General features: G+C 40.1%; 2 protein-coding genes and 1 non-coding gene across 4 annotated transcripts in view; 1 reads left to right on the top strand and 2 right to left on the bottom strand.

The window, feature by feature from the left end:
* KCNMB4 (potassium calcium-activated channel subfamily M regulatory beta subunit 4) overlaps positions 1-7,938 on the top strand; it is a 110,088-nt gene extending 102,150 nt beyond the window's left edge. Inside the window, exon 3 of the mRNA XM_059886447.1 lies at positions 5,997-7,938. Within this exon, the coding sequence (XP_059742430.1) occupies positions 5,997-6,114 (118 nt within the window). The 3' untranslated portion in view covers positions 6,115-7,938. The remainder of the gene's footprint in view (positions 1-5,996) is intronic.
* The window catches only part of PTPRB (protein tyrosine phosphatase receptor type B), a 130,533-nt gene continuing 109,307 nt past the window's right edge, over positions 2,848-24,073 (bottom strand). Inside the window, exons 28-32 of one of the 2 annotated variants that reach the window (XM_005206432.5) lie at positions 22,501-22,623; positions 21,931-22,094; positions 20,263-20,398; positions 10,411-10,531; positions 2,848-8,220 (exon numbers count right to left, since the gene is read on the bottom strand). In XM_005206432.5, coding sequence (XP_005206489.1) covers positions 8,198-8,220; positions 10,411-10,531; positions 20,263-20,398; positions 21,931-22,094; positions 22,501-22,623 — 567 coding nt within the window. In that variant the 3' untranslated portion in view covers positions 2,848-8,197. 2 annotated transcript variants of the gene reach the window in all.
* Positions 13,486-13,565, bottom strand: MIR2284Z-5 (microRNA mir-2284z-5). The gene has a single exon (NR_107811.1). It is a non-coding gene; the product is annotated as a microRNA mir-2284z-5 (primary transcript).

Here is a 24,073-nt window from a genome sequence, read left to right as displayed (position 1 = left end):
TGTGAAGAGTTAAATTAGATGATACTATAGTTAGTGCATCATATGCATTAGCTATTGTTCCTATTCTTCTGCTAAATTTTGAGCAATATCTTGGTCTTCTCTGTGCCTCTGCTTTCTAATCTATAAAGTGGAAACAATCATTGACTGATAGCATATGATGGGCGAAGGCACTCACTAAGATAATAGCCTGGAGTCAAACTTTAAGTAACACCCTAAAGATTAAACATGCAGTCTCTGGGACTTCCCTGATGGTCCAGTGATTAAGAATTCACCTTCTAACTCAGGGAATGTGGGTTTCATCCCTGGTCCGACTCATTAGAAAAGACCCTGATGCTAGAAAAGACTTAGGGCAGGAGGAGAAGGGGACGACAGAGGATGAGATGGTTGGATGGCATCACCGACTCAATGGACATGAGTTTGAGCAAACTCTGGGAGATGGTGAAGGATAGGGAAAGCTGGGGTGCTGCAGTCAATGGGACTGCAAGGAATCAGACACGACTGAGCCACTGAACAACAACAGGGAACTAAGATCCCCCATGCCCTGGAGCAACTAAGCCCAGCACACCACAACGAAGACCTAGCACAGCAAAGAAAAGAACAAAAACAAAAGCGAAAAAAATGAAGTCCCCGTCTATAGCACTTTAAACAGAACTTAGAATGTCTTCCTCTTAAATGAGAAAATCGTCTGTTACTGCAAGGGGTCTAAGACTCCCAATGGCACCTTCATAGCTCTCACCTTTCACTTTACTTTTGCTGTCTTCCTCCCAGTTTTCCACCAGTGTGGGCTCATTCATGTTACTTCTCTTCTATCCTGGTTCATCTTTGTTTATTGCTGATGTAGTATTCTTCGCAGGTAGACAGTTGTTGACCCCACCCTTCTGCCCCCCCTACCCCTCCCACTCCCTGACCTGTCATCTGTCATGAATGGGGAAGGAGTACCTACTTGGGTGAAGACTGGATCAGGGGTCATTGGAAAGTTCTTTAGGAATGAAATATGGCTTGAATCTTTAATTTCTGACTCCTACAAGTGGTATTTTCTGATGGGGGTTAGATTTAGGAATGCTCCCAAGCTTCTGAACTTCTCCTCTTTAAACGCCCTTTGTTTCTATAGTTGTCTTGTCAGCTTTTTGTTTTTACTTTTTTTTTTTTTTTTATTTACCTTAGCTCCTTGGCAAACCCTAAGACACAGAAACTTCTTGGCCACCAACAGCTAGCAGCAGGGTCACAGAGACAGGAAACATATTTCATTGCTAGTTCTTTTTTAAAGACTGAAATAGATGCCAAGTTTCTTCCTGGGGTCAAGAGCTCCAAGAGCAAAATAACTTAATATTAAGATACTCTACACAAAGGTTCTTATATCATTACAATAAACCCCAGAATAAAAAGGGCAAGCCTTATTTAGATCAACAGTTCTCTAAAATAATGATACAATATTCTTTCAGAGATGTTGGGTTGGGGAGATATTTTAGTTAAGCCTGGCCTTTGGCAAGTGTTAACTCCTACACAGAACCATCCCTGCATGGTTTTCTCTATTACTCAAGCTTGAATTTTACCAGTTAATTTTTATCCTTGTATTATGAATGCTCCTTTTACTGGCAACATCAAAAGCTTTGCCAATTCTTTCCAAATCTAGTGGTAGAAATTTTTTGGGTTTTAGGTGGTTTGATTTAATCAGCTTTAATAAAAAATGTTTTATAATAGTATTATGTTTTTTAAAAAGCATATTTTTCTCCTTTTCTGTTCAATGGTACTTCAGCTTTAAGATGGTGATGACTTTTGCTAAGGTATGACTCTAAAACATAGTCTGAGATTTGTTTGGCAAATGAGTGTCTCCAAACACAAAATTAAAGGAATAATCACATAAAATGTTGAAAGTTCCACTGAGGGTTCTGTCTCAGTGTGCAAGATGGCAGTTACATGCCCCGGATCTGAGAATCATTCTTCTTCATTTTTTTCTATATTTACATTTAGGCAGGTCCACCCCCACAAGTGATAGGAAGATAGGATTTGGTTCTAGTGTTGTCCTATTTTGCTCTATCATCTTAAACCTAGTCTTGGTTTCCATCATTGTCCATCCTAAAGTGGCCCTTTCAGTTCTAACACTTCATGATTGTGGAGGATACTCCAGCAGAATTAATAAGTGATAATTTCATATGGTCATATTCCCTTTTCCTTTAGGAGTAAATTCCATCAAACAAACAGCTACTTTGGGAAAAACAAGGTCAAGCCTCAGAGGTCCAATTATTTTTGCTAACTCAATTTGAATCCAGAAATTGTTTCAAAACGAAGGATGGATTTGATTTAATGGTTTTACATGTAAATCTGTTATGGTACTTTTTTAAAAAAAAATGAAGATTTCTGTAAGTAAGTTGTAGAAAAATGAAACACTGGAGTTGTGAAGGACAGTGAGTTTTTTCAACTGAAATATGAAAAAGTAAAAAAAAGGCAAAATAATGATTCTGGAAATAGACACAGCAGCTCTTAACCAAATGTCACACCACCCGCTTATGTGTGAAGTACCTCTGAAGGGCTCAGGGGATCCAGCTGGGGCAGCGCCTCTGAGAATACACAGACACTGTTGGTGATAGATGACATTTTGGTTAGCAACGAATTAGAGAACTGAAACCAAGAATTTAGCTGGAGACAGTCAACCAATATGTTCGCGATACCCTAGGTAACCAACCAGGCTTTCACAGGAGCAAAGGTTACAACAACCAAGTTCTTCATGATAACGGCTTGCAAGATTTTTCTCATTTAGAAGCAGTCACTTCTGACCTTTCTCCTGAGCAGTCAGATGATAGAAACTGATAAATGAGATACAGGCAAATAGAAGACAGAACACTTGCCTTCAACAAATAGCAGTTTTATTCACTAGTGGGAAGGTGTTTATGACACTATATAGATTGTTTTTGACCACAGTTACAGTATGAAAATATATTAAGCAAATACATAAATTAAATACAAGGACTATGGAAGTGCTTTCTTTAAACAGAGTTGGTTAGAAAACACAACAGTGTGGAGAGGTATTATCATAAGAAGAAACCAGAACCATCGATTGCCATTTTAAATGACTAGATTTGCAGAGAAAGAATACATAATATAAAAAACATAAAAAGTGCTCCATTAAAGAATATAACACATTCAGTTGCTAGATGTATTTGCCTTATTTATTTAAGCTTCACACAAATCAAGGAACAGCCAGATGAGGCTCCATGAACACTAGCATTATTAGACTACCTAAATACCCAAAGTATTGGGCCAGGAGCAATTTCCACTCAAAAGGTATATGTTGAATGTCTATGAGTTGTGTACTAATTTCTATTAGGTGGGAGTATAAAAGAGATCAAAGACTTGGTTCTTATCCTTGCAGAATTGATAAGCCGGATGGGTCCTACCTGGGAAACTAGAGATTGAGGACCCTTCAGGCCAGAACTTTGGTGCACCTGGTTGTCAGGGTGTTTGAAATTGGGAGATTTCACGAAGGCCACTGGAGACTCTCACTTCAGCTTGCAGGGGAAAGCCACCCAACTCTATGACACTCCGAAAGCCACAGCTGTGTATTCTCCTTTCTGTGCGAAGGCTTACTTGCTCACTCACAAGCTGTTATGAAAACACAACATCTCCAACATAACAGAAAGCTTACTCTTAGGATGAAGATAGTTTTTCTTAAAAGAAATTACTTACTGCAGAAAACAGCCATAACTAACCTTTCTTGTGAATATTCTAGAAGAAACATACTACTTTTGTCTGACATTATTCACCATTTCAACAGCTTCTTTTGATATCTTACATAAGATCATGTACATTGGCATATAGGTTACAAAAATCATTTTTGGTAGGTCTGTTAATAGAGCTTTTATTTCCATTACATAAGCCTTTATTTTAGGAGCATTCACCAACCATTCTCTTATGTCATGAATGCATCTATATAGACAATCTTTAAACAAAAATAAAATGCCTTATTTTTGTGTCATATATTTATTCCTAGGGAGCCTCCCTACAAGTCAAGAGTAGTCTTTTAGTCAAAAACATTTCCATTGCTAGAAACATTTTTAGAACAGAACAGATTTTTGCTATTATCATGGCTGCATTAAATGTTACCCTGCATTTTAAGTAAAATGGCCAAACATTTCAAAGGTACCGTCCACTAAAAGAATCTAAGGTAGTGTGTTCAGAATTCCAAACTCAGTTTCATCAAACACCTGGTAAATTCACAAAATGATGTAGCTTAATCAGCTACATCATCTGGCCAACATAGTCAAAGTGATATCCTTCAAAGGATAATGAATCTTAAGCATATGACATCCCCAAGAAACAGTCTGGACACAAAAGGAATGCTGTTTCTTCTTTCTAATGATGTCTACTTAGATACCCTCTTTTCAAATATTTTTCCTTCTTTGTATTATTTCACTCATTTTCTGCAGTCATGGTTTATAGATTTTCCCTTGAGTGAAATAATCTTTGAATACTTGATATGATTTGGAATCTCAGATTAAAAACACTCTGAACCTTAACAGAACATTTGGGCTGATAATAGCCTTTTCCACTCTGGCTCTTCTAGAATGAGGTACCTTTGAAGCCTTGCTCATAGCCACTTCCAGGAGGATCAGCCATTCCTTTTTGCCACTCTGTTGTGAGTCATCAATTACTTCCATTTCCCCAATGAAATGGAACGTGGAAAGTCCTTGAACTGTTACATCAAACAAGCAGCTTATTACCTATTTTTTTCCCCATCAGGTCAGATTTTGTCTGGCTCATGTGTGTGAACTAATACTCTAGAGCACCCCAGAGTTGGTGCTTAGATTCTGCTACTTGCTGTTATTCAGATCTGGCAGATCTGACTTTAGGATTCCAACCATAGAGACCCAGAAGCCTAAGTGAATGAGAATTTACTGCATAGTCGACAATTTTCTTCCAAGAGAAAGGAGAGTGTTTAAATACAAGAACCTGGATCCTGAGACACTAGAAGAATCAGAGTGTGAAGTAAAAGATGTGAAGCCTATTTTTGTATTGCTGGGCATCTGCTTAGTGGTTTCATATTATTTTCAAATATCATTTTGGGCTTTCTTCCAAGAGATAATAAAATTAATTAAAGACCCTACCAAATAAAACTGTCCCCAATATATTGTGTGTTGTGGCCATTTTAGTGTTCAAAAGTGAAATCATTATCATCTCTTCTAAAATGTGGAGCCAGAAAAGACTATGACATACCAATGGGTATGAGGAGATAAGATGAACGGAAAATAAAATCACCTTCTACTGGGAAAGCAAACATATTCAAAAGGGAGAAGGGGAAGTGTAGTGAAAAAGAGGGGTTTGGGAGTGTTAAATGCTGCTGAATTTCTTAGGACAAGTGCAGACCCAGACAGGGAGAGGAGCCTTAGAAAAATCTGACTCAAGAGCTGAAAAACTGGCTGCTATCCAGAAAAGACAGAATAGTATGAAATTGATTTAATGAGTAGAGATTAAAGGAGTTAATTATAAAGGACTTGGATAAATAATTATTAATATGCAAGACAGGAACCTTCCAAGATTTGATAGCTCAAAAGCACTTTGAAGGCTTGATGATTAAAGAGTACTGCACAGGTGCACAGCCAGGATGCCCAGCGCGACAGGAAGTGGAGGGTTTACCAAGTCATAACACATGACGGGATTAAATTAATTGAGCTGAATGTCAAGGAAACCTGTTTTTCCTCCTCCTAAATTTAATAAATAGATCAACTAGATTATGTATTTAGTCTTTGATGGTGGTGGGAGGGAAGACAGTGAAATATTTGTTGCTAAGGAGATTTAAAATTAGACAGGTGGAGGGTAGAAATAAATTTGTCCTGCATTAGACTAAAAGAACATACAGTTTTCCCTTGTCATGTCCATTTCCATAACTCTGATTCCACCCCAGATATGCCAGGGTATGTACTGTGACAGCCGTGTAGGTTTGTTATGGTTTTAATTCTTGATCTGTGCAATGAATTGCTTTCTTTCTCTTTTTGGTCCAGAGATTTGCTAGAGAAGCAGAATCAGCGCTTGCCAGTTTGTGGCCCAAGGAAGGCTGCCACTGCACTGCTTCTGGGTAATGTCACTGCCTTGCTGAGGCCCTCTTTCAGGTTTAATTGAAAATAGTAACAACAATCCCACCGTTATCACTGTGATGTATTCTCTTTATTGAATAGAAATGTGTAGTTTCTAGGACAGTGCCTAGCAAGTTGCAGGCACTTACATTTTTCTAAATGAGTGAGAAGCCAAAAATGAATTTCTTTCTATGTAGTTGAATGTGCTTCGTACCCAGTGATGTTGGCTTAAAATTCTGGTTTTTTAAAATTTATTGCTTTTTCTTATTAATACAGGGAAAGTTATGCCTAATAGACATATCGTCTCATATATCTCTGATCTTTATTTTCTCCCCAGTGGTACCTCTGCCACACTTACATGTATGTTGTTCCTTTTCATTTCTAGAAGAGCCGTCTGGTTTCCTGAAACAGGATCAGACTCTAACACTGTCATTTCACAAGGCATTGAGTACGATAACACTTGTGAAGATTTGGAATCCTCTTCCCATTCATTCTTATAAAGGTTTTTCCTGTTTCCACAAACTTCAAGAAGCCCTGGAAATTTTTCCAGTTTGGGTGTAGCCTTAATTTACTACAACTATATTAGGTATATTTAATGCTTTTTCCACTTACTATGGCAATTATACCCATTATAGTACTTATGGGGCTCTACAGTTTGTAGCAAAAAATGTCTATTTTGAAAAGATACATACTCTTTCTGCAAATGAAGCTATGAGACCAACAACCTGGATCTCTAAATCTTAAATTTATTACAGAGAAATTTGCAGTGAGAAAAAGGCAAACATTCCCGACTCATCTCTCAGGTAGCCATGATGATACCATACAGGTGTGTTTCAAATTTTCTCCAGGAAGACCCTTGGAACTGGACCTTGGAGAGAGCAATGCTCACTTTTTGACTCACTGAAATTTGTGATAGTCAAAATGGGTCAACTTGACAGAGCATGAGTGCCTTTTATATCAAATGCAACTGAAGGTGACTACTTGATATTTTGACCTCAATGATTTACTAAAAAAAAGTGTCTGAGAAATGTTATACTAGGCACCGCTGAATTTTTGTTTCAGTATTTTTTTAAATTAGTGATATATGATGTTTGTAGATATTTCTCTAGAGGTATTAACATTAGGCCCTTTGATCAGTAGCATAATACGTCACCACAATCTTCTTTTAATGGGAAATCCAAGTATGACCAGTGTGATTTTGACTTTTCCAGGAGTGCAGCCTCCTAGCAATGAGACAAAGATGAGTGTGTGTCCATTGGCCAAAACACACATCCCACTGTGGGATGCATGCTCACAGAGCACACTGTGGATGCAGTGGAACAGTCTCCCATGGCTGCAGATGGCGCTTTGCATGTTGACTATGTTTCCAGTCAGGGGAGCAGGTGGCACACTTCTGGATAAGAGGCATTCATCACTTCTGTTCTGGTCGTTCTCTCTCAGAACCCTCAGCCCAGCAGCCTGGACTAGCCTTGCAAGTTACGTGGCCCCTAAGCTGACCATGCTGGCTTAGAGCTCTGGCAGGACAAAGGGGAGACACTAACCAGGAGGCACAAACACCTACTTCAGCTTTGGTGCTACTTAATCTCATCTCTTCAACCCTTTCTTTTGATTGTTATATTATTACATTGTTACACACATGAATTGCTTTTGGATCATCTTTGGGTCCCAGCAATGCCCTCAAACCAGCTGTACTCTCTGCTCTCTCCAGCCGTGCCCTGTATCCTGCCCAGTAGGTATCAAAACTGGTAAAAAACCATGGCCTAGGGGATCACCCCTGCAACCACCTCCATCCACTTTTTACCACTTGTCCTGTTATACAGGTTGAATTAGTTTAGGTAGAACAAGCCATGAACACTTTGGTGTGGAAAAATAGTATTATATAAAGCTTAATATTAAACATTATGAAAAATACATATTTACAGAAGAAACTACAAATTACAACTATGTACAATAATATCTGTTACCTTTAAATTACATAAAATCTTTAAAATTCTCCAGATTAATAAATTATACATAATATCAACAGAAATAGCTGGCACCTCCATAGGGCATGAAGCAAGTTTTGTTTTTTTTTTTAAATAAAATCACACAGTGAATAGTTTTGATCCAGGAGATCTTCGGGTGCATTCTCAATGCCTTGAATAGCCCGAATCTGAAAGGAAAGACACTGGAATTAGAGGCTGTAGCGGGGTATGTCATAGTTGTTTGTTCTATTTATGAAAATGACGAATGGCAAAGACTAGCAGAAATGATGGAAACTCAATATGGTTTACGATGAGACCATCCCTGTGGGGACCAGGTCACTGCATTCAGGATTGTAGATTACTAGAACTAGAAAAGACTAGTGATTCCAGTCAAACCCTCTGGTTTTCCAGATGAGCTCACAGGCCCAGAGTGGTTCAGAAATTCACTCAGGGTTACACGGCTTGTGAATGCTAGCTAGTTCCAGAGCTAGGACCTGAATCCTAACTTTCAGATGCCTGAAGCTAACCATACCATAATTAGCTTCCTTTAAGCGCACCCAAGATCACACTAAAAAAAGACCCTTAAACAAGCCAAAACAAGACAAGGAAACTCCAAGATCCCCCAGAGCTTCCTCCATCCTGGGCTTCTTAAAGAATCTCACATGCAAAACCTATTAATTTACTCTCCTGATAAATTAGGGGGTAATTATTTACAAAACAAAAGGATTATCTGATTTACAAAGAATTCCTTTAAATAGCAGCCCTCTCATGTATGTGTGTTTTACAGATTATTAACTATTTAATATATTTAAATAACTATTTAATATATATTTAATATATTGGCTAGGTGGGTGGGTACAGAGGGTACAGAGAACTAAATAAAACTGAAGAGCATTTTGAAATGGAGATAAAAGAGCTCTGAAATAATGTTTATCCAAAAGAAAAAAAAAAGATCTATGGGTAGACATTGGTCCATGTGGCAAGAAATTGAAACTTACGCTAACAACCACATGAATGAACAAATCCAGCACCAGTCAAGCCTTCAGATGAGTATAGCCCTGGCCATTCAGATGAGTATAGCCCTGGCCAATGTCTTGACTTATGACAGACCCAGGACCAGACCACTCAGCTAAGCCCCTTCCAAATTCCTGATCTACAGAAACTATGACATAATAAATGTAGAGGTCAGCTGATAAGTTTTGAGGTAATTTGTTAGCTGGAAATAAATTATAATGTAACTTCAAATTTGCAATTAGCCAGTGTGATAAAATAGATTTTAATGATGGTCCTGAGTAGGAAAAAGCAGACCCTTCACATGTCAATTAATTATTGTCTGATCAAAGCAGTGCCTTACAAAGTTTATACATTTTCTTCTACTGAATTTTTCTTTTAAAAATTACACGTTACATGCTTGTTCTATAAAATTCAGAAATAGCATAAAATGGAAGAAAAATGATATGTTATTTTACTGCTCAGAGAAATTTTCTTTAATACTGTGATATATTTCTTTTTCTCTGGCTTCCCGGGTGGCTCAGTGGTAAACAATCTGTCTACCAATGCAGGAGACACGGGTTCGATCCCTGCATCGGGAAATCTCCTCAAGGAGAAAAGGGCAACTCACTCCAGTATTCCTGCCTGAAAAATCCCATGGACAGAGGAGCCTGGTGGGCTGCAGTCCACAAGGTCACAAAGAGTCGGACGCGACCAAGTGACTGAGCATGCATATTTCTCTCCAGTCTTTTTTTTTTTCTCCTCTATGTGCTGTTTTTGTTTGTTTAACATTCTGCATTTCTTACTTATTTATGAGAAAATCTATACTATTATAATATCCTTAAAAATATTCTTAATGACTGCATTGTGTTCTACTCAGTGAATGCACCACGGTATGCTTAGTCCTCCACTGTTGAACATTTATGTTTTTTTCACTCAGACCTTTAACTATGAAAAGCTTCACACATAAAGCTTTTTCAGTACTTAGGGTGATAATAGAAATACTGGATGACAAGAACATAATAAGGACCTTAATACATATGGCCAAGTTCTTCTCCAATGGGATTTTACAATTTGAACTCCCAGTTGCTATTTCAAAGCATCCTCTTTAGTAGTAAGCCTTATTCCTTAGAAATATTAAGCCGAGTCCTGAACAGAGGGCACTCCAAGCCTAGGAGGAGAGACCACGTGAAACCTGTGCTCCACCAGGGGGGTTCCCTCCCCACTCAGCCTCTCTTCCTTGTTGCCACTTTTTGAGGGCATTTCCCTCAAACCTTTGGGGAGAAGAAATGATCAATGCGTGTTGGGAAAGCTTGAGGTTTTTAATGGCTTCCAGATAGACTGTATTTTGCTAAATAAACTTATAAAGTAGTGCAGTAAGCTCCTACCTCTGTGATACTCTGGATTCACATTTTCGTAGATTGGAAACAAAGGGTTTTCTTGTTCACTCCGTAACTTCCTTGCTCTGAGAACATCTCTTACACACTGATGTAGGTACACATACTGACACTACGAAAAAGCAGAAGACATGTCAGAGGAAGGCAAATTCTCAAGCATAAGAAAGTTAAGGAAAACTACTATATATAAAATAGATAACTAATAAGGACCTACTGTATTAAGCATAGGGAACTCTTCCCAATACTCTGTAATGTCCTATATGAGAAGAAATCTAAAAAACAGTGGATATGTCTATACGTATAATTGATTTGCTTTGCTATACACCTGAATTTAATACAACAGTTGTAAATCAACTGTACTCCAATAAAATTGTTTTTAAAAAAAATTTTCAAAAGACAAGATACTTATAAAAAAGAAAGAAAGACAAGGGACTCTCTCCAAACCTCAACAGTAATGGGATTCTATAATGGTTAGCAAATTTCATGATAACCCTTCACTAACCTCAGATATGCAGATGACACCACCCTTATGGCAGAAAGTGAAGAGGAACTCAAAAGCCTCTTGATGAAAGTGAAAGAGGAGAGTGAAAAAGTTGGCTTAAAGCTCAACTTCAGAAAATGAAGATCATGGCATCTGGTCCCATCACTTCATGGCAAATAGATGGGGAAACAGTAGAAACATTGTCAGACTTTATTTTTTTGGGCTCCAAAATCACTTCAGATGGTGACTGCAGCCATGAAATTAAAAGACGCTTACTCCTTGGAAGGAAAGTTATGACCAACCTAGATAGCATATTCAAAAGCAGAGACATTACTTTGCCAACAAAGGTCCGTCTAGTCAAGGCTATGGTTTTTCCAGTGGTCATGTATGGATGTGAGAGTTGGACTGTGAAGAAAGCTGAGTGCCGAAGAATTGATGCTGTTGAACTGTGGTGTTGGAGAAGACTCTTGAGAGTCCCTTGGACTGCAAGGAGATCCAACCAGTCCATTCTGAAGGAGATCAGCCCTGGTCGTTCATTGGAAAGACTGATGCTAAAGCTGAAACTCCAATACTTTGGCCACCTGATGCAAAGAGTTGACTCATTGGAAAAGACTGATGCTGGGACGGATTGGGGGCAGGAGGAGAAAGGGATGACAGAGGATGAGATGGCTGGATGGCATCACCAACTTGATGGACATGAGTTTGGGTGAACTCCGGGAGTTGGTGATGGACATGGAGGCCTGGCGTGCTGCAATTCATGGGGTTGCAAAGAGTTGGACACAACTGAGTGACTGAACTGAACTGAATGGCTTCTAGTATGTAGAAGAGTGACTACTTTCCCTTACCACAGAGAAGAGGATGAAAAAGGGCAGAAAGGCAGTGTTTATTCATCTTTTTTAGGTACATGCATATTTAGAATATGTCCTATGAGGGCCAACAACTATGTCTGACCATAGTAGGTCCTCCACAAATAGTTATTGAATATACAAAATTAATGCCAAACACTGTGCTATGCATTTTATATGAATTATCTCATTTAATTACTTTGACAACCTCATATAGTAGATATAATGATCCATATGAATAGAAACTAAGAGAAGATAAGTAACTTCTCCAAGGTCACACAGCTAAGAAATGAGATCCTAGGATTTAACCCAGGTATGTGAGCCCAAACTTCGTACTTTTTTCATTACATCAATTTTCTTAGATGAAACCTAAAATCATTGCATTATTGAATGTGAAAATAATGTCACTGCATACCGTGTTGTTTCATTCTTTGTGGTGGGGGTGGTGTGGTGAGAAAAAAGAGGTTGTACAATAGATGTGCATATCTTGGTTCTCAGTATCTGAGTCTGAGTCATTAAAGAATCTCAAAGATGTTGGCTTACTGCAGAAAACCATAGAGGCTTTGTGGTTGTTCAGTCAATAAGTCATGTCCAACTCTTTGTGACCTTCTGAATTGTAGCATGCCATGCTTCCCTGTCCTTCACCATCTCCTGGAGTTTGCTCAAACTCATGTCCATTGAGTCAGTGATGCTATCCAACCATCTCATCTTCTGCTGCCCCCTTCTCTTCCTGCCCTAAGTCTTTCCCAGCTTCAGGATCTTTTCTAGTGAGTCAGGTCTTAGCATCAGGTGACCAAAGTTTTGGAGCTTCAGGTTCAGCACAAGTCATTCCAATGAATATTCAGGGTTGATTTCCTTTAGGATTGACTGGTTTGATCTCCTTGCTGTGGGACTCTCAAAAGTCTTCTCCAGCACCACAATTTGAAAACATCATTTCTTCAGTCCTCAGCCTTCTTTATGGTCCAACTCTCACATCCATACATGACTACTGGAAAAACCATAGCTTTGACTATATGGACTTCTGTCAGCAAAGTAATGTCTCTGTTTATTAATACACTGTCTAGGTTTGTCATAGCTTTTCTTTCAAGGAGTAAGTGTCTTAATTTTGTGGTTGCAGTACCATTCACAGTGATTTTGGAGCCCAAGAAAATGAAATCTGTCACTGCTTCCACTGTTTCCCTATCTATTTGCCATGAAGTGAGGGGACCGGATGCCATGATCTTTTGTTTTTTGAATGTTGAATTTTAAGCCAGCTTTTCACTTCCCTCTTTCAACTTCATTAAGAAGGCTTACACAGTGAGAGTAGCCCCACCTGTTACCTATCTGGGAACTACTTTTTTTTTTTTTTTTTGCTGTCTCTTTGGAGAAGTTGTGTTCTCCTTTGTGCAGTTTTTTAAAAAAAATTTTAGATGTTGGAAATGCTTAAATTCTTTACAAATACAGTGACATTTTGAAATATTTTTATTCACAGTCTGCTGATAATGGTTCTGTTTAAAGAGATAAGAATTCTTATAGTTCAAATTTCTAATCTGCTTTGACATGTTTCCTTGGGTCAGAATTTGAGCAAGAAGTTAGCCAAATGTAATGCTTAAAGTGAGTTATAAAGAACAAGACAAAATTAGATTTCAGCCAAATTTTAAGCCAGGAAATTTGGTCATATATCAGATTATTTTCATAAAAAGAGTCATGGAGCAATTCAGCACATTGTCATTTCAACCTGTATGGAAGCAAGTAAAACGTATTGGGTTGGCCTAAATGTTTGTTTGGGTTTTCCATTAAATGTTATGAAAAAACCCAAACAAACTTTTTTGCCAACCCAATGATTATGTTTGTGTGAGAAAGTGACAGACTGTGTTGCTCTGAAGCCTAATCAGACTCTTCTGGGTTGGAAAAGCAAATGGTCTCCTCTGGATGTCTGTCTGTGCCATTTACCAGGGCACAATGATATGGGTTGGTTGTTAGTGCCCTGAATCACCATTTGGGTGCAGGAGCATGGTGCAGCTTGTCTGCAGTTTAGAAACTACCTTTGAAACAGAAACAAATATGGAAGAGTCAGTGTTTTGGTGACCAAAAGGACACCATAGAGACCTTCACTGACCATAGAAGCTCAGCCATAAGCAGCTAAACACGTGCACTGGCTCCTTTCCTTACTACCAACCAAGCTGTGTAATCAGGGAATGAATGTGCAATGTTAGCGCTCGGCCTTGGGCTCTCCTCCTGACACAGTACTCCTCAGACGAGGACTCTGGGCTTTCGGTCTGCCACCAGTTGGGATAGGGATCTATCACCACCACTAGACAGGGATCTCAGTTTCTGCATCTGTAAAACAAGGAGGCAAGGGTCTCTTCTACAGCTAACTTCTTTTGACCATTAAAGATTTGTATTAGATTTTGTATTGCTGTCAATTAGATGGATATCTAAAAACATCCCTGGACTCTATGTTTAAGGTGATCCATGTGGTCAGTTTTAGAGTATTTTCAAGGTTTGAGACACAAAGGGAGACTATAAATCTGTCTTCATCAATGATCTTTAAAAGTGGACAGGTATTTATTTTTATGTGTTGGCACTAGGCATTATCCCTGGGTGCATGGTCATCTACTCAAGGGAACTCATCATGTAGGTCTGGTATAATCATTAGATTAGAACGTTTCAGAGAAACAAACCAATCAGAAGTGACGTCTGTGTTAATATTAATAACTATTCTCTGCAATTCTGCTCACAAACTCAGCTTACTTGTTATGAGTATCTTATGATCTTGAAAACTTGAGAAGGGTACTCTCCTGAAAATGATTGTTTGTACAGGCAGTCATTTTCTTCATCTTGAAAACTACCAGATTAGAGACTGACACTTCCCTCATTCCTCCCATCCAAAGCATAAATCACATTTTCAATTCTAATGGGATATTAAATGAGTTTGGGACCTTGGAGTTTGGCTGTGAATGAGTTCTCGTATGCTATGCCTTATTAATAAGTTTTTCAACAATGATCTACTCTGGGCTTTGAAACCAGTTAATATTCATTAATTTGCTTTGTCTTAAATATAAATTCTTCTTTTCCCAACAGAATACCCCTTTGAAAATGATTACTCCTAAAACCTTTCAGATTTTTAATGTGCTCCGCACTTTATTCTTAATGAAAAGTAGACGAAGTCTAATGTATGAATTTCACATCATAAAAGCTCATTTCCCCCCCTCTGTCCAGCAAGCTGGTGAAGCCTTAGTTCCATTCAATTTCACCAATATCTGTAGTATGAGATAATATTTATAGGATTGTACTTAGAGCCTTTCATGATCTCTAAGTGTACAGTTTAGCAGAAGGGCAGGTATGTGAACAAGTAAGGTGATGAACATAAGACAGAATTGTTTATAAAGCTTCATACATGAGAAGAAGCCATCAGGTTCACTTTTGGAGGAGGAAAATATAGATCTAGAAAGAAAAGGTGACATTTGTTAAGAATTTGAGCAAAGAAATAGGACATTCCAAATGATATAAATAACACAAAAGTGTACATATATTCTGGAAACTGTGAGCGGTCTAGTGTAGTTAAAAGGTAGGGTGCATAAGTCATGGGAAACTCCCAGGAGAATCCCCCAAATGTGCACTGAGTCCCACAACATTCCACTGTTTCCTCCTCAGGGGAAGCAGATGACATTGACAGATGGTGACTATCAGCTCTTTTTCCTTAACAAGAGCATTTTAATGTCTCTCTCAGAATCAGGCAGGAAACATGCCCCAAGTTAGGCTAAAAGGAGGAGGGTCACACTCACAAATCCCTTGTCTAATGTCTCCTGTTTAGAGGCCTTTGCTCTTTAATATATTGATCAAAACCTGTGAAGCCCACACCCCTTCGTCTCCCAAATAAAGCAGAATAAAGTTGATGCTGACTCTCTCTGTGGACCCAGAAAAGAAATACAAGGGATGTCAGAATGTCCTTTTTCTTTGGCTGGAATCATCACCCTCGGGCTCAGCAGCTCAGCTGTGGCTTGCACCCCTCTGCCCTCACTCTCAGGTCCAAGTAAGCAGTACTGGGACTGAGTGTCTGAGACTGTAGAAGGAGCCCACCTTCAGCAGAGCCTTAAAGCAAGACAGATAATGTCTGGATATTGTTTGGGATTTTGTTTGATAAAGAAAAAAGGAAAGAGAAAATTTCTATCTTATTGAAATCTTTATTCAACATGATCAAAAGAATCACTGATTCTGGACCAGAGAGGGAAACCTTCCTTAATTTTGGCAGACCCTAAGAGAGTGGGGGTGGGTGGCATTATGACATGAAACTGGGGAAGTAAGTTGGAGCCAGGTTCTGAAGAACTTGAAAATCATTTTAAAGCAATGAAGAGTTTTCCATAATTTTTATGCAGGGAGCTGACACAGTGACAGAGCACTTTGTTGGTGGCAGTGGTGATAAAGAGCTGTTTGAGCAGAAGCTGGGGGCAGGAGAGCCATGAGCAGGCTACTGTGAAGGCTCACTGCGAGGTGATAAAGGGCCAGGCAAGGGCAGAGAGTCTAGAACAAGGAGAAAGATGCTGGGTAGAATGGACAGGGCTTAATAATTGCTCGAATGTGTCTCTGGGAACAGTCAGATCCCCAGCCTGGGCAAACAAGTGAAGGTCAAGATGAATGGCAATCACCTGAAACTAAAAGAAGAAACAGCAGAAGTGCTTCTGTTGTTTGTTTTTTTAAAAAAATGAATAATGAATTTGGTTTTGTGTTGGAGATGCGATGACTATAAGACTTTCTGGTGGAACTGTCCATGAAGCAGGTACTTGGGTGAATGCTGGGGAAGGAGAATGAGATCTGGGAGATCTGAGCAGGTATGTGGTTCCTGAAGCCATGGGAATGGAAGAAATATGAAGAATGAAGATGGGGAGAAATAAGAGTAGGGCCTTGAGTAGAGACTCTTGGGAACTTGAACACTGAAAAGTCAGGCTGAAGAATAAGAATCACAGAATCCCCAGAGAGCTTAGGAGGAGGAAGGGGAAATAATAGGTAAAAGAGGAGTTATGTCCAAGGAAGAAGAGGGAAAGCTTTGGTACATTATGTTGCCCCTGCCCTGGATGTCAGCCAGTGATATTTATAGTGGGGTGGGGTTGCCTGTTCTTTGCCAAAATGCATCTCCATAGTTCTGGGCAGGTGTACAGAAGTGATACATGGCCCAAGAAGCCTCTAAAAATAGCTATGGAGCCTGAGCCCTCTATCCCCAACACCTCTTAAGATGATTTATAATGTGATGATCTCCTCCTCCCCAAATCACAATTAAGTATGGCTTAACTGGACATGGAACAACAGACTGGTTTCAAATAGGAAAAGGAGTACGTCAGGGCTGTATACTGTCACCCTGCTTATTTAACATATATGCAGAGTACATCATGAGAAATGCTGGGCTGGAAGAAGCATAAGCTGGAATCAAGAGAAATATCAACAACCTCAGATATTCAGATGACATCACCCTTATGGCAGAAAGTGAAGAGGAACTAAAAAGTCTCTTGATGAAAGTGAAAGAGGAGAGTGAAAAAGTTGGCTTAAAGCTCAACATTCAGAAAACGAAGATCATGGCATCTGGTCCCATCACTTCATGGCAAATAGATGGGGAAACAGTGGAAACAGTGTCAGACTTTATTTTTTTGGGCTCCAAAATCACTGCAGATGGTGACTACAGCCATGAAATTAAAAGACGCTTACTCCTTGGAAGGAAAGTTATGACCAACCTAGATAGCATATTCAAAAGCAGAGACATTACTTTGCCAACAAAGGTCCGTCTAGTCAAGACTATGGTTTTTCCTGTGGTCATGTATGGATGTGAGAGTTGGACTGTGAAGAAGGCTGAGCACTGAAGAATTGATACTTTTGAACTGTGGTGTTGGAGAAGACTCTTGAGAGTCCCTTGGACTGCAAGGAGATCCAACCAGTCCATTCTGAAGATCAGCCCTGGGTGTTCATTGGAAGGACTGTTGCTAAAGCTGAAACTCCAATACTTTGGCCACCTCACGCGAAGAGTTGACTCATTGGAAAAGACTCTGATGCTGGAAGGGATTGGGGGCAGGAGGAGAAGGGAACGACAGAGGATGAGATGGCTGGATGGCATCACCGACTCGATGGACATGAGTTTGGGTGAACTCCAGGAGCTGGTGATGGACAGGGAGGCCTGAAGTGCTGCAGTTCATGGGGTCGCAAAGAGTTGGACATGATTGAGTGACTGAACTGAACTGAACTGAGTTTTTGAAAATGAAAACAAATTTGTAAATTGATGCCTTGACTTTTTAGCAACATGACTGTAGGATATTTGTTCATTTAATAGATTTTAAAAGAATATTGAGGCTAGAGCAAAGGAAACAAATTCCTACCCTCTAGGAACGTGTAGTCTTGTACAGAAAGTTGAAGGAAAAGAATTATTATATAATGTGATGTAATTCTACAACACTTAATGAAAGAACAGAACTAGACAGTGGTCATCAGTGGCTGCCCAAACCATTAAGTGAAAGGCTGATTGGAAATGTTATAGTGGATGGTCATTGTCAGTTTCATCAGTATAAGGAAGAGACACAAACAGCAAGTGCCTCCTGATGTGATGCAACAGGAAGTACTCGGTACCACCCATGAAGCATGTGATGGTAAAAAGGATCTGAGACTTAATTAAGCCTCTAGATCCAATGAACTGCTGACAAAAATAATGGAAAATAGAGGATTATATCACCTTACATTATGAAAAATAGAATACATTATGAAAAAGCAGTCAGCCACATTTAGAATGTAGGAAAATCTATGGAACAAATGAACTGATTTCTTTAACAAATAAATGGCATAGGAAACAAATCAGAGGGAAGGTTATTATAGATTAAAAGAAATTTAGAAGAGACTTCAACTAAATGCGATGTATGGACTTTGTATTCTAATAGAAACCAAGTGTAAAAAGCAATTTTTGAGATAATTAGGGATATTTAAACACTGACTAGATATTGGATGATATTAAGGGATTATGATTAAAACTGTCAGGCATGATAATGGTATTGTGGTCATGATTTTTGAACAAGTCCTTAACTTAAAATATATATATAACTGTAAAACATATATGGAATAAAATATATATTATTAATAATATATGGAATATGTATTATTAAATATGTATGTTTTAAGATACACAGTATTTAAGGAAGAAATGATGTGATAAGTAGGATTTCCTTTAAAACAGTCCAATAAGTCATGGGGTAGGGGAACAGTGTGTGTGGGCTAAGAATTGAAAAAGATCAAAGAATACTGATGACTGCAGAAACTGGGGTTTGGGTATGGAAACTCATTATACTATTTTCCTTACTTTCATGTATTTTAAAAAAATACATAATAAAATATTTAAAATATAGTACAATAATTATTATAATGAAAGGACAGTGGGGGTAGAAGATCCTGGGTGTGGGCACTGCCCATAGGAGGCAATGATGACAGTGTTCTCCCAAATGTGTTACATAACATGAGGGTCTGCAGGATATGAATATGTTCTGCACAAGAAGAGGATGTGGGGGTCAAGGTGGTTTTAGGAACAGTGGGCTCAACAAAGCTCAAGGGGAACCTTTGCTATGGGACATCTCCATTCTGTGGAGCGTGGCCACCGGCAGTTTTCATGTGTCCCATGACTAGCACACAGAACTTTTCACCTTTTTGAGCACAGGCATTTTTTTTTTAATAGAAGATTTTGCACAGTTACTTGGGAAACAGAAGGGAAACATGGTAAGGCCATGATGCAGGGACGGAGGTTTGGTCTGTGCAGGGACACAGTGTTGACTCTGAGGCTGTGGGCCAGGGCACTTGGGAATTAGGACTTGGGACTTGGGATTCTCTAGAACAGATGTTAAGTCCCCGCTCAGCTACTTTGTAGCTGTGCAAAGTCCTTTTGCCTCTGAATTTATTCTCTATTCTGGAAATGGAAAATAATTCTCTCTTATCTATGTGTGTGTGTGTGTGAAAATCTAATGAGATGGCATGTTTAGAAATACCTTGTAAATGTCAAAGGATTATATTAATGGAAGCATTTATCCTCCACAATTCACGTCAAAGGACTATATAAATGCAAGCATTTATCCTCCACAATTAATGTATACTCTTTAGTGTCTCCAGAGATGGGGTGCAGCTGGGGTAGGCTGGAGGAGAGAAGAGATTAGAATCTGCTTCCTTTTCACTAATTGAAGTTCTTGTGCTCAACCACCAGCCTATCTTAAAACGATCTTCAAGATGAACTAGCTGGTTTTCCCCCATGTTCATATATTGATTTTTTTTAAAAAAATTCATCTTTCTTCCTACCCACCTAAAGAAGATGGACAACTAGTTCAGTAAAGATAAGAATACACATCATCCTCAAGGTCACTGAAATTTCTTTTAAAATAAAAAGTCTTAGAAAACATCAATATTCAATTCTCTTTCTCCTCTTAATGAGTCATAGTTCTTTCCCTTTATCAGATTAAAGCCCTGAACATTTGGGGGCGGAGGGAGACAGACAGGGTGATCTGTGTCCTTCAGCTGAACTCTTACCTCGGTCTGGACCATGTGAACCCTGTGAAGTCTTAGGTCATGCACAGCTCCATAAATGTCCACAGAATCTTTGGAGTCTAATTGCTGGAGGATTCGATCCAATGCAATAAAGGTTCCAGTCCTACCCACACCAGCACTAGAAAAGAGAGTGAAGAAAGACCACCTTTTTCACTAAACTGGACTTTCTGGACTGCATCCCGTGACTCTGGCACAGTCTTTCCTTTCCCTTCCCTTCCAAGTTAGAGAAGAATATAGGACACTTCTTTCTCTCAATGTGTTCTCTCAAAGAAATGAAACCCAGGGTTCTGAACTTCCATCCTTTTCTCCTTCCTTCCTCCACCTCTCCACCCATCAAGGGTAAGGATTTTCTGTGTAGCATTTTCAAGCATGCTTTCATACTCTTCCCACATTCATGTAAATCTATACACAATATACTCATTTAACGTGTTTCCAAATTTTATTAAAATGGTACTAAACAAGTTTTATGTATTCTTATGTAAACTTTTCTACTCAATATTGTTTTTGAGATTTGTCTACATTTGTTACATGTAGACATAATTTCTTTTACAGAGGTCATAAACCACCGTTCCCTACTGATAGACAATGAGATTGTTTTTAGTTTTTCTCTGTTACAAATTGTGTTGCAGTGAGCATCATCGTGCACACGTGTGGGATTTCTCGAGGGTTGATATCTAGAAGCAGAACTGCTGGGTTATATTGTATGAACACCTTCAGCATCACCAGGAATTGTCAAATTGCTCCCTAAAGTGATGGCATAACCTGGGGGTTTTTGATGCAGGTATTTATAAGATAAAGAAAAACAGGTTTTCGGTGTTATTGGGTGAACACGCCTGCCATTTTCAGAAGGCAGGAAACTCTTGAAAGCCTCACATTCCTATAAAAAGCATCATGGTTCCGATGACATATAAAAGCAGGGCTCCTAGGGTGCTGGGCAGGTTGAGAGGAAACAAGTGCACAGGACATTTCTCTTCCTGTAGCAATTCCCTGCTCTTTGTTTATTCGTGCCGTTCAGTGAGGGCTATCCAAGTGTTTCTGCAAACATTAATTAGCTAAACACTAGGCTCCCCAGGGAGAAAGAGAGCGAGAGACTGCTTGTTAGGTTGATTTTATGGTTGTACAGGCTGAAGCCAAGAGAAGTCAAGAGAGAACAGAAATTTAAGAGCGAAAGTGGGTTGCCACAGATGGCAGTGCTACTCCACGGGAAGTTGAGAGCTGTGATGCTAAAGGCTGGTTATGGTTTATACAGGTGGAGGAGAGAGAGGGGGCCATTCCAAGGAGAAAGAATGGCAGGAGGCAGGGATGAGCATGAGCAGTCTCCTCCCCAGCTAGAGGGGGACGGGAGTTTCTGGGAACTTGGATTGAGGGGTGAGATGGGGCCCGATGATGAGGGACCTGGAGGTCACATAAGGGCTTTGCATTGGATACAGTAGGGAAAAAAGCAAGAGGGAGAGAAGGATGGAGAGCCAGCGAGAAAAATGGGAGGTGAAGAGACTGCAAAGGAGTGAGGTTGGGGAGCCGTGGGTGGAAGAGGGCGTAAGAACACCCCCTGGGCCCAAGCAGCCCGGTTGGGCACACAGACCCTCCACCTACCCCATTCCCCACGCCTAGACACCCGGCTGCCATACTGCTGGCTCTGGGCGGGAGTACCTGCAGTGCACCACCGTAGGCCCGGCTCCGGGGGTCCTGTTGATGTAGTCCCTGACAGTTCTCACAAACTGGATCAGGGACTGGGTGCTCTCCGGGACACCGTGGTCTGGCCATACCGTGTAGTGGAAGTGGCGGATGAGTCTGTGTGCATCCAACTGTTCCTCCTGGAAGAGCAGAGGGGTAAGAAGGGGAACGGCTCAGGGCAAACCTGAAAACCTGAAAACCATGCCCAGGCAGGGATTCCTAGCAGCCAAACTACAGGAGAGGACACCAGCAGAAATCGGATTCACAGGTGTTCTTCATCTTCCTACGCGGCGCTAGTGGTAAAGAACCCACCTGCCAACGCAGGAGACAGAAGAGACGTGGGTTCGATCCCTGGGTCAGGAAAAGCTCCTGGAAGAGGGCATGGCAACCCACTCCAGTGTTCTTGCCTGGAGAATACCCATGGACAGAGGAGCCTGGCGGGCTACAGTCAATGGGGTCACAGAGTCGGACATGACTGAAGCGACTTTAGCACACACTTCATCTTCCCAACTTTGTTAGTCAATGAAGTCAAACGAAGAAACATACACTGCATATCCGAAATTCCCGGATGGTCCACTCGGGCAGCACGGATTCCGACAGCATCTGCAGAATGAGGTCCCCATAGTAGAGGGAATCTTGGTCTGCTGGCCAATAATGGTCACACTTTACCTAGAGGAAGACAGGCAGAAAAAAAAAGTGAGTCTGGAAACACGCTTCTACCATGAACCTGAACTTTCCCTCCTGGAAATGTCTTCCTGAGTTGGAATCCAGGGTCAGCTGCTAAAGCAATTTGACCATTTGCTTTGCCTTCACCTGCTCATGGGCTCCCAGTGAGGGAGAGACATCATCAAGGGGCAAATCCCCCACCTTTAGATTCGTTTCCCTTTCAGGTTCATGTTCTGGGGCTTCAGTTTTTGTTGATTTTCTCAACCTTTCAATTTCATGGACACATAAACCACGTCTTACAATTTCTTGTGCTCTTTTACTGTTTGTTTTTGCTTTGTTTTGTTTTCTGAAGAAAGATCTAGCTGGGAAGATGAAGGCACTGTCTCCCTGACCTTTTTTTGTCCATGTTTTTATGTTGTTTCAACCTGGATTCAATGCCATGGTCCAGATGATCTTTGAAAAGTCAGAACATTTAGCTAAAATCACATTCACAGGTGAAGACAGGAGAAAGAGTATTGTGAACATGTATAATTGTTGAGCACAGACACTGGGCACTTCACATAATCTTTCTTTTTAACCATCAACATAACCATATAAACCATTTACTCAGATAACTATTTTATTTTGTGTCTGCAGACACAGCCTAAAATTCACTACTCCTTCAGTTCAGTTCAGTTCAGTTCAGTCGCTCAGTCGTGTCCGACTCTCTGCGACCCCATGAATCGCAGCACTCCAGGCCTCCCTGTCTGTCACCAACTCCCGGAGATCACTCAAACTCACGTCCGAGTCAGTGATGCCATCCAGCCATCTCATCCTCTGTTGTCCCCTTCTGCCCCCAATCCCTCCCAGCATCAGAGTCTTTTCCAATGAGTCAACTCTTTACATCAGGTGGCCAAAGTACTGGAGTTTCAGCTTCAGCATCATTTCCTCCAAAGAAATCCCAGGGTTGATCTCCTTCAGAATGGACTGGTTGGATCTCCTTGCAGTCCAACGGACTCTCAAGAGTCTTCTCCAACACCACAGTTCAAAAGCATCAATTCTTTGGCACTCAGCTTTCTTCACAGTCCAACTCTCACATCCATACATGACCACAGGAAAAACCATAGCCTTGACTAGATGGACCTTTGTTGGCAAAGTAATGTCTCTGCTTTTGAATATGCTATCTAGATTGGTCATAACTGTTCTTCCAAGGAGTAAGCGTCTTTTAATTTCATGGCTGTAGTCACCATCTGCAGTGATTTTGGAGCCCCAAAAATAAAGTCTGATACTGTTTCCACTATTTCCCCATCTATTTCCCATGAAGTGATGGGACCAGATGCCACGATCTTCGTTTTCTGAATGTTGAGTTTTAAGCCAATTTTTTCACTCTCCTCTTTCACCTTCATCAAGAGGCTTTTTAGTTTCTCTTCACTTTCTGCCATAAGGGTGGTGTCATCTGCATATCTGAGGTTAT

This window comes from Bos taurus, chromosome 5 (assembly GCF_002263795.3).
Source record: "Bos taurus isolate L1 Dominette 01449 registration number 42190680 breed Hereford chromosome 5, ARS-UCD2.0, whole genome shotgun sequence".
Classification (NCBI taxonomy): domain Eukaryota; kingdom Metazoa; phylum Chordata; class Mammalia; order Artiodactyla; family Bovidae; genus Bos; species Bos taurus.
This window is presented reverse-complemented; position numbering and strand designations above follow the sequence as displayed.